An 11740-nucleotide genomic window follows, 5' to 3' on the forward strand; every position below is an offset into this window, starting at 1 on the left:
TAAAAAAATATTAAGAATTTTTTTTTTTTTTTTTTTTGTCCATTAAAAATATAGAAAAAATTGTTAACCAAATATTTTTTTTTTTACTTATTTTTGTTTTGCTGTCCAATAAAAAAATATAAAAATTCTGAAACCAAAAATCTTTTTTTACTTATTATTTTTGCTTTGTTGTCCATTGAAAATATATTAAAAAAATCTTAATCAAAAACATTTTTTTACTTCTTTTTGCTTTGTTGTTCATTCAAAAATATATAAAAATTCTTAACCAAAAATTTTATTTTACTAAGTATTTTTGCTTTGTTGTCTATTAAAAAATATAAAAATTCTTAACAAAATTTTTTTTTACTTAATATTTTTGCTTTGTTATCATTAAATAAACATTTAACCCCCAAAACATTTTTTACTTAGTATTTTCACTAATTTTACATTAGTGAGTTTGTGTTTAAAACAAGAACAAATATCTGCCAATGGAGTCGTTTGAAGTTCTCTTTGAATTAAGTTTATTTTCTGACTCCATTGTCAGATATTAGTTCTGGTTTTAAACACAAACTCACTTCATTTTTATTCATTTTACAGACTTAATATCTTCAGTCATTTTGTTTCTCCAGTAAATGTCTCTTGATTTAAGAAAACTCACACTTGTGCTTATAAAGAGGAGCCGAAAAATACCTTTAGATCCAGGAGAGTTATTGGACGCTGGAAAAAATGGTTATTAATATAGTTTTCCAAGAAAATACTATTTCAGTTTTTCGACAACATTTCCACTTCTCCTTCTGTTTCTCTGTAAATATTAGAGAAATGTACTTTAATTGTAACTGTAAATGTAATCTATCAGTGAAAATGATATTAAGTCCTGTACCATTGTTTTATTCTAACTTTAATTGAGAAGCTAAATGACTTCAGATATGACTAGAATTAAATCTTCAATGGAATCACGATCATTTAAAGTTCACAGAATACAATCAACCAGTTTAATGATAATCAAAGTTTGGTCTTTACTTTATTCACAAGAACATGTTTTGGCCGGTTGTTTATGTACAAAAATGTTGAAATCATGCAAACAAAAGCTGGATTTGAGCCGAACACATCTGGAAATACAGCACAGAGTTTCACGATTCATCAAAACTCAAAAGATTCTGTGTGTTTAGAAAAGCGCTCATCTCCATTCAGTGACTTTGGTTTGAGTGAATATCATCATAACGCTTCTGGACAGAAAAGTGTCTGATGATCATATTAAAGCTCTGAGAAACAGAAGATATAAAGTTCAATAACAAAGTAAACGATCAACATTCAGTCGCTGTGATTCTCTGCTTCATACAGAGCTGAAATATTAAATAATAATAATAATAATAATTAATTGTCAAAAGTGCCAAACAGCATGATATGGGAGAAATATAATATTCATAATTTACATTTTATACAAAGAAAAGTCATTTTTGGTGATGCAGTCGCTGCCCTCGTAAGTCATGCTGTCGAATACACACACGCTGAGCTCTTCACACACACGTCCTCATAAAGCTCTCAACACACAGCGAGAGATACACACACACACACACACACACATATGTGAAGACTTCAGGTGCAAAAGTGCCAAATTTTCTTCTAAAATGATCATTTGTATCAAGCGTGTCTGTTTATGTTCAGTTATCTCACTTTGATGGAAATGAATACTTGTCATTAAAGTGAAATTTCTAAACTTAAATATAAGAGCTTGATAAAAAATGATCATTTTAGAAGAAAATGTGGCACTTTTGCACCTGAAGTCTTCATATATATATATATACATGAGTGAGTGTGTGTGTGCCGGGCAGAACATCAAGCTCTCCGTGTCTGTCTCTAGTTTTACACAACAGACATCTCATGAAAGTTTGTCTGTACACTCGAAAAAATGCTGGGTTGTTTCAACCCAATTTTGGGTAAAATATGGACAAACCCAAACGTTGGGTTAAAAATGTCATTTAAAAATGTAACCCAACGGCTGGGTTTGTCTATATTTTACCCAAAATTGGGTTGAAACAAGCCAACATTTTTTAGAGTGTACATAATATATGTGTGTGTGTTGCGTATAATTATTTTGTATATATAAATACGCACATATGCATGTATATATTTAAGAAACTGTATATATATTTTTACTAAATATTTTTTGCTTTGTTGTCCATTAAAAAATAGAAAAATTCTTAACGAAACATTTTTTTTTGACTTAGTATTTTTGCTTTGTTGTCCATTAAATATATAAACATTTAACCCAAAAACATTTTTTACTTAGTATTTTCAAAATCCTTAGTGAGTTTGTGTTTAAAACAAGAACTAATATCTGCCAATGGAGTCAGAAAAATAATCTTGTTTTCTCTTTGAATGAAGTTTATTTTTCTGACTCGTTTCTCACTTCATTTTGAGGCATTTTACAGACTTTTATTATCATTTATATTTAATTTATGTTATATATAAATAAATACACATTCTTAAATATATACATGCATATGTGCGTATTTATATATACACAATAATTATACACAACACACACACATATATTATGCAAACTTTTTTTTTGGATGCGATTAATCGTTGCACAGCCCTAATATATATATATATGAAATAATCTTGTTTCCCTTTGAATTAAGATTCCATTGGCAGAAATGAGTTTATCTTAAATCTCCAGTTAATATATCTTAATTTAAGAATGTTAGATATTTTGCTAACACTTTACAATAAGGTTCCAGTTGTAAGCATTAGTAAATGACATGAGCAGTTGTGTTTTATTACCTAATGTTAACACAGATGAATAAATCCCGTATTGCTCGTGGTTAGTTAATGCGCAGTGTTAGTTGTGTAAAAGCGAGACACAGAGAGCGTGAGTTTCTGCAGTCTCAGTTCACCAGCTCATGAATAAATAATCTCCCCGAACCCTCGGCCCCGCCCCCGGCCACGCCCCCATCCGTGCCGGGGTCAATAACTCTGAACATCTCACTTATGTTATTACTGCTTCTGGTTTTCTGCGCGTGATTGAGCGCTTCTCTCAGGAAATCTTTGGTTTTGCTTAAGTGTCCGTGACATTTAATCATGATTCTCTCTGGCCGTGTAATTGCGGGCCGGTCAATCAGTTAATCCACCTGGATTGATTCGCTGCTCTCGCTGATGGGCTTGCACTCGTTGGGCATCCGCTGGTGTCGGCTGAGCTGAGTGGCCTGTGTGAAGCTCCGGTCGCATCTCTCGCACCTGCACACACACACACACACACACACACACACACACGCGAGTCAAACAGAGCAAACCTCATCTGACACATGAAAGCGTGAGGAACGCGAGGTGTAATTGCGAGTCCTGATGACGAGGAACTGAGAGCCTGTCAATAATGTGAGCGGATGAGCGGCCCCTGGGGACCCGGATCGGATTCACTGTCACTCAGAGATACAGAATAAAAGCGGATCGGATTCACTGTCGCTCAGAGATACAGAATAAAAGCGGATCGGATTCACTGTCGCTCAGAGATACAGAATAAAAGCGGATCGGATTCACTGTCACTCAGAGATACAGAATAAAAGCAGATCGGATTCACTGTCGCTCAGAGATACAGAATAAAAGCGGATCGGATTCACTGTCGCTCAGAGATACAGAATAAAAGCGGATCGGATTCACTGTCACTCAGAGATACAGAATAAAAGCAGATCGGATTCACTGTCACTCAGAGATACAGAATAAAAGCAGATCGGATTCACTGTCACTCAGAGATACAGAATAAAAGCAGATCGGATTCACTGTCGCTCAGAGATACAGAATAAAAGCGGATCGGATTCACTGTCACTCAGAGATACAGAATAAAAGCAGATCGGATTCACTGTCGCTCAGAGATACAGAATAAAAGCGGATCGGATTCACTGTCGCTCAGAGATACAGAATAAAAGCGGATCGGATTCACTGTCGCTCAGAGATACAGAATAAAAGCGGATCGGATTCACTGTCGCTCAGAGATACAGAATAAAAGCAGATCGGATTCACTGTCGCTCAGAGATACAGAATAAAAGCGGATCGGATTCACTGTCGCTCAGAGATACAGAATAAAAGCGGATCGGATTCACTGTCGCTCAGAGATACCGAATAAAAGCGGATCGGATTCACTGTCGCTCAGAGATACAGAATAAAAGCAGATCGGATTCACTGTCGCTCAGAGATACAGAATAAAAGCGGATCGGATTCACTGTCGCTCAGAGATACAGAATTAAAGCGGATCGGATTCACGTTCACTCAGAGATACAGAATAAAAGCGGATCGGATTCACGTTCACTCAGAGATACAGAATAAAAGCGGATCGGATTCACTGTCACTCAGAGATACAGAGTAAAAGCGGATCGGATTCACTGTCACTCAGAGATACAGAATAAAAGCGGATCGGATTCACTGTCGCTCAGAGATACAGAATAAAAGCGGATCGGATTCACTGTCGCTCAGAGATACAGAATAAAAGCGGATCGGATTCACTGTCGCTCAGAGATACAGAATAAAAGCAGATCGGATTCACTGTCGCTCAGAGATACAGAATAAAAGCGGATCGGATTCACTGTCACTCAGAGATACAGAGTAAAAGCGGATCGGATTCACTGTCGCTCAGAGATACCGAATAAAAGCGGATCGGATTCACTGTCGCTCAGAGATACCGAATAAAAGCGGATCGGATTCACTGTCACTCAGAGATACAGAATAAAAGCGGATCGGATTCACTGTCACTCAGAGATACAGAATAAAAGCGGATCGGATTCACTGTCACTCAGAGATACAGAATAAAAGCAGATCGGATTCACTGTCGCTCAGAGATACAGAATAAAAGCGGATCGGATTCACTGTCGCTCAGAGATACAGAATAAAAGCGGATCGGATTCACTGTCGCTCAGAGATACCGAATAAAAGCGGATCGGATTCACTGTCGCTCAGAGATACAGAATAAAAGCAGATCGGATTCACTGTCGCTCAGAGATACAGAATAAAAGCGGATCGGATTCACTGTCGCTCAGAGATACAGAATAAAAGCGGATCGGATTCACGTTCACTCAGAGATACAGAATAAAAGCGGATCGGATTCACTGTCACTCAGAGATACAGAATAAAAGCGGATCGGATTCACTGTCACTCAGAGATACAGAATAAAATCAGATCGGATTCACTGTCGCTCAGAGATACAGAATAAAAGCGGATCGGATTCACTGTCGCTCAGAGATACAGAATAAAAGCGGATCGGATTCACGTTCACTCAGAGATACAGAATAAAAGCGGATCGGATTCACTGTCACTCAGAGATACAGAATAAAAGCGGATCGGATTCACTGTCGCTCAGAGATACAGAATAAAAGCGGATCGGATTCACTGTCGCTCAGAGATACAGAATTAAAGCGGATCGGATTCACTGTCACTCAGAGATACAGAATAAAAGCGGATCGGATTCACTGTCGCTCAGAGATACAGAATAAAAGCGGATCGGATTCACTGTCGCTCAGAGATACCGAATAAAAGCGGATCGGATTCACTGTCGCTCAGAGATACAGAATAAAAGCGGATCGGATTCACTGTCACTCAGAGATACAGAATAAAAGCGGATCGGATTCACTGTCACTCAGAGATACAGAATAAAAGCGGATCGGATTCACTGTCGCTCAGAGATACAGAATAAAAGCGGATCGGATTCACTGTCGCTCAGAGATACAGAATAAAAGCGGATCGGATTCACTGTCACTCAGAGATACAGAATAAAAGCGGATCGGATTCACTGTCACTCAGAGATACAGAATAAAAGCGGATCGGATTCACTGTCGCTCAGAGATACAGAATAAAAGCGGATCGGATTCACTGTCGCTCAGAGATACAGAATAAAAGCGGATCGGATTCACTGTCGCTCAGAGATACAGAATAAAAGCGGATCAGATTCACTGTCGCTCAGAGATACAGAATAAAAGCGGATCGGATTCACTGTCGCTCAGAGATACAGAATAAAAGCGGATCGGATTCACTGTCACTCAGAGATACAGAATAAAAGCGGATCGGATTCACTGTCGCTCAGAGATACAGAATAAAAGCGGATCGGATTCACTGTCGCTCAGAGATACAGAATAAAAGCGGATCGGATTCACTGTCACTCAGAGATACAGAATAAAAGCGGATCGGATTCACTGTCGCTCAGAGATACAGAATAAAAGCGGATCGGATTCACTGTCGCTCAGAGATACAGAATAAAAGCGGATCGGATTCACTGTCACTCAGAGATACAGAGTAAAAGCGGATCGGATTCACTGTCACTCAGAGATACAGAATAAAAGCTGATCGGATTCACTGTCACTCAGAGATACAGAGTAAAAGCGGATCGGATTCACTGTCACTCAGAGATACAGAATAAAAGTGGATCGGATTCACTGTCGCTCAGAGATACAGAATAAAAGCGGATCGGATTCACTGTCCCTCAGAGATACAGAATAAAAGCAGATCGGATTCACTGTCACTCAGAGATACAGAATAAAAGCGGATCGGATTCACTGTCGCTCAGAGATACAGAATAAAAGCGGATCGGATTCACTTTCACTCAGAGATACAGAATAAAAGCGGATCGGATTCACTGTCACTCAGAGATACAGAATAAAAGCGGATCGGATTCACTGTCGCTCAGAGATACAGAATTAAAGCGGATCGGATTCACTGTCGCTCAGAGATACAGAGTAAAAGCGGATCGGATTCACTGTCGCTCAGAGATACAGAATAAAAGCGGATCGGATTCACTGTCACTCAGAGATACAGAATAAAAGCGGATCGGATTCACTGTCGCTCAGAGATACAGAATAAAAGCGGATCGGATTCACTGTCGCTCAGAGATACAGAATAAAAGCGAATCGGATTCACTGTCGCTCAGAGATACAGAATAAAAGCGGATCGGATTCACTGTCGCTCAGAGATACAGAATAAAAGCGGATCGGATTCACTGTCGCTCAGAGATACCGAATAAAAGCGGATCGGATTCACTGTCGCTCAGAGATACAGAATAAAAGCGGATCGGATTCACTGTCGCTCAGAGATACAGAATAAAAGCGGATCGGATTCACTGTCACTCAGAGATACAGAATAAAAGCGGATCAGATTCACTGTTGCTCAGAGATACAGAATAAAAGCGGATCGGATTCACTGTCGCTCAGAGATACAGAATAAAAGCGGATCGGATTCACTGTCGCTCAGAGATACAGAATAAAAGCGGATCGGATTCACTGTCGCTCAGAGATACAGAATAAAAGCGGATCGGATTCACTGTCACTCAGAGATACAGAGTAAAAGCGGATCGGATTCACTGTCACTCAGAGATACAGAATAAAAGCTGATCGGATTCACTGTCACTCAGAGATACAGAGTAAAAGCGGATCGGATTCACTGTCACTCAGAGATACAGAATAAAAGCGGATCGGATTCACTGTCGCTCAGAGATACAGAATAAAAGTGGATCGGATTCACTGTCGCTCAGAGATACAGAATAAAAGCGGATCGGATTCACTGTCGCTCAGAGATAGAGAGTAAAAGCGGATCGGGTTCACTGTCCCTCAGAGATACAGAATAAAAGCGGATCGGATTCACTGTCACTCAGAAATACAGAATAAAAGCGGATCGGATTCACTGTCGCTCAGAGATACAGAATAAAAGCGGATCGGATTCACTGTCACTCAGAGATACAGAATAAAAGCGGATCGGATTCACTTTCACTCAGAAATACAGAATAAAAGCGGATCGGATTCACTGTCGCTCAGAAATACAGAATAAAAGCGGATCGGATTCACTGTCGCTCAGAAATACAGAATAAAAGCGGATCGGATTCACTGTCGCTCAGAGATACAGAATAAAAGCGGATCGGATTCACTGTCACTCAGAGATACAGAATAAAAGCGGATCGGATTCACTGTCACTCAGAGATACAGAATAAAAGCGGATCGGATTCACTTTCACTCAGAGATACAGAATAAAAGCGGATCAGATTCACTGTCACTCAGAGATACAGAATAAAAGCGGATCGGATTCACTGTCACTCAGAGATACAGAATAAAAGCGGATCGGATTCACTGTCACTCAGAGATACAGAATAAAAGCGGATCAGATTCACTGTCACTCAGAGATACAGAATAAAAGCGGATCGGATTCACTGTCACTCAGAGATACAGAATAAAAGCGGATCGGATTCACTGTCACTCAGAGATACAGAATAAAAGCGGATCGGATTCACTGTCACTCAGAGATACAGAATAAAAGCGGATCGGATTCACTGTCACTCAGAGATACAGAATAAAAGCGGATCGGATTCACTGTCACTCAGAGATACAGAATAAAAGCGGATCGGATTCACTGTCGCTCAGAGATACAGAATAAAAGCGGATCGGATTCACTGTCGCTCAGAGATACAGAATAAAAGCGGATCAGATTCACTGTCGCTCAGAGATACAGAATAAAAGCGGATCGGATTCACTGTCGCTCAGAGATACAGAATAAAAGCGGATCAGATTCACTGTCGCTCAGAGATACAGAATAAAAGCGGATCGGATTCACTGTCACTCAGAGATACAGAATAAAAGCGGATCGGATTCACTGTCACTCAGAGATACAGAATAAAAGCGGATCGGATTCACTGTCACTCAGAGATACAGAATAAAAGCGGATCGGATTCACTGTCACTCAGAGATACAGAATAAAAGCGGATCGGATTCACTGTCACTCAGAGATACAGAATAAAAGCGAATCGGATTCACTGTCACTCAGAGATACAGAATAAAAGCGGATCGGATTCACTGTCGCTCAGAGATACAGAATAAAAGCGGATCGGATTCACTGTCGCTCAGAGATACAGAATAAAAGCGGATCGGATTCACTGTCACTCAGAGATACAGAATAAAAGCGGATCGGATTCACTGTCGCTCAGAGATACAGAATAAAAGCGGATCGGATTCACTGTCGCTCAGAGATACAGAATAAAAGCGGATCGGATTCACTGTCGCTCAGAGATACAGAATAAAAGCGGATCGGATTCACTGTCACTCAGAGATACAGAATAAAAGCGGATCGGATTCACTGTCACTCAGAGATACAGAGTAAAAGCGGATCGGATTCACTGTCACTCAGAGATACAGAATAAAAGCGGATCGGATTCACTGTCGCTCAGAGATACAGAATAAAAGCGGATAGATATCGGATTCACTGTCGCATAGAGATACAAGATTCAGAGAGTTTGTTTGTGTGTGTGTGTGTGTGTGTGTGTGTGTGTGTGTGTGTGTGTGTGTGTGTGTGTGTGTGTGTGTGTGTGTGTGTGTGTGAGTGTGTGTGTGTGTGTGTGTGTGTGTGTGTGTGAGAATGTTTCTGAGTGAGAGAGAGAGACAGAGAGAGAGAGTGTGTGTGTGTGTGTGTGTGTGTGTTTGTGTGAGTTTGTCTGTGTGTGTGTGTGTGTGTGTGTGAGTTTGTCTGTGTGTGTGTGTGTGTGTGTGTGTGTGTGTGTGTGTGTGTGTGTGTGTGTGTGTGTGTGTGTGTGTGTGTGTGTGTGTGTGTGAGTTTGTGTACGCTCTTCTGTTCCAGAAACAAATCAAGCATCTAATAAGCAATCAGTGAAACACGAGTGTGTCATCAGCGCTTCAGAACTCCAGAGACGACGATCAAACACAATCACGAGCCGCGCAGAAATCTTTACTCCGCGGATCTCGCGAGTTATTGAGCCGTCCTCATCGAGCGGCGCTCCGCAGAATCAGCTGAAGCTGTCAGGAGATTCATAAACTTCATTAACATCGTGCATTAGCACACACTTTTATCAGCTCTGAATCCACACACACTTCCTGGAGAACGACAGATATTGAGATATCATGATCAAAATATACAGAGTTTATGCTTGAAATGCTTCAAAAATATCTGCCAATGGGGTCAGAAAAATATTTTTTATTAAGATTATTTTTCAAGCATAAATACATTTTCTCGTGTCATTTTGCATTTCCTGTTTTAGATATTACATCTTTTTATATTAAAGTACTTAATTTGCATGATTGTGTTCACATAAAATATTTGCCAACGTATTTACAGAAAAAAGTAATGACAAGAAATACAATACAATAATATATAATTAATTATGATTAAAGTAATACATTTTTGATTTCTGAAAAGCAAGACTCGTCGTGTCTCTTTTTCCGCTGCTAGTAAAAGTTTCTCAGATTAAATATTTGCACTGAATGAGAAATTGTGATTTATATTTACATTTAAACAACGTTCATGCATGACTGAGAATGTGAGAGGAGATTGTTATTATTTTTTAATTATATATATTATTTTTAGTATTCCTGTAGTTCAAACAATTATTAATTTATATACTTATTATATATATATTTATTTTTTATTGCATTTGATATATATATATATATGTGTGTGTGTGTGTGTGTGTGACCCTGGAGCACAAACCCAGTCTGGAGCCGCACGGGTATATCTGTGGCAATAGCAACTATACACTGTATGGGTCAAAATTATACATTTTTCTTTTATGCCAAAAATCATGAGGATATTAAGATCATGTTCCATGAAGATATTTAGTAAATGTCCTACCGTAAATATATAAAACATGTATTTTTGTGAGTGAATGCAGCACAATCGTGAACATAAATGCACAACTTTAAAGGAGATTTTCTCAATGTTTACATTTTTTTGCTCCTCAGATTCCAGATTTTCAATAGTTGTGTCTCGACCAAATATTGTCCTATCCTAACAAACCACACATCAGTGGAGAGATTATTTATTCAGCTTTCAGATGATGTATAACTCTCAATTTCAGGAAATTGACCCATGTGACTGGTTTTGTGGTCCAGGGTCACATCGCTTCTGTCACTCAAATAGAATTTAACCGCGAACCGCAAAGAAATGTACAAATTATTTGTGTTATTAATAATCTGAACTCTAGTGGTTTTGGTTGAGCTTTATTGAAAACATGACGCGTGTTTACGGTCACACCGCGCCAGACACAGAAATTCATGAATTATTACTATTACAATAAAATTATCACAAAATTAAAAAACATTGTTTTTGAATAAGGAAACAAATTCTAACTAGAATGTACATTTCCTGAAGAGAATGTGAGCGGTGTTCGCAGGGAGAAAACCCGCCGCTCGGTTGCTAGAGTCTGGCACATGATCGATACGAGCCAACAAACATGTCTGCGCGATGTTCTGCTGCTGAGATACGGCTTATTCATGCTGTTCAGGTGGTTCCTAGGACATTGCTAGGGTGTTCTGGGTGGTTGTTAGGCGGTTGCTAGGGTGTTCTGGGTGGTTGCTAGAGTGTTACTATGCGGTTGCTAGGGTGTTCTGGGTGGTTGCTACGGTGTTGATAGGCGGTTGAAAGGGTATTCTGGGTGGTTGCTAGGGTGTTACTATGCAGTTGCTAGGGTGTTCTGGGTGGTTGTTATGGTTTTTCTAGGCGGTTGCTAGGGCATTGCTAGGGTATTCTGGGTGGTTGGTATGGTGTTTCTAGGTGGTTGTATGTGATATATATATATATATTTAAATCTACATATATGTATTTATAAGCGTTTGAGAGTTTATCATCAACTATGATGAGGTTAGTGTGTGTGTTTGTGAGTGTGTGTGTGTGTGTGTGTGTGTGAGTTTGTGAGTGTGTGTGCGTGAGTTTGTGAGTGTGTGTGCGTGTGTGTTTGTGAGTGTGTGTGTGTGTTTGTGTGTGTGTGAGAGCATGTATGTTTGTCAGC

General features: G+C 39.3%; 1 protein-coding gene across 2 annotated transcripts in view; it reads right to left on the minus strand.

The window, feature by feature from the left end:
* Positions 1-2569: 2569 nt before the first annotated feature.
* Positions 2570-11740, minus strand: part of prdm6 (PR domain containing 6) — a 48198-nt gene continuing 39027 nt past the window's right edge. Inside the window, exon 7 of one of the 2 annotated variants that reach the window (XM_079636606.1) lies at positions 2570-3219. In XM_079636606.1, coding sequence (XP_079492732.1) covers positions 3105-3219 — 115 coding nt within the window. In that variant the 3' untranslated portion in view covers positions 2570-3104. The remainder of the gene's footprint in view (positions 3220-11740) is intronic. The other variant, XM_079636607.1, reaches the window with a different exon arrangement.

The sequence above is a fragment of the Phoxinus phoxinus genome, assembly GCF_949152265.1.
Source record: "Phoxinus phoxinus genome assembly, chromosome: 15".
NCBI classification, from domain to species: domain Eukaryota; kingdom Metazoa; phylum Chordata; class Actinopteri; order Cypriniformes; family Leuciscidae; genus Phoxinus; species Phoxinus phoxinus.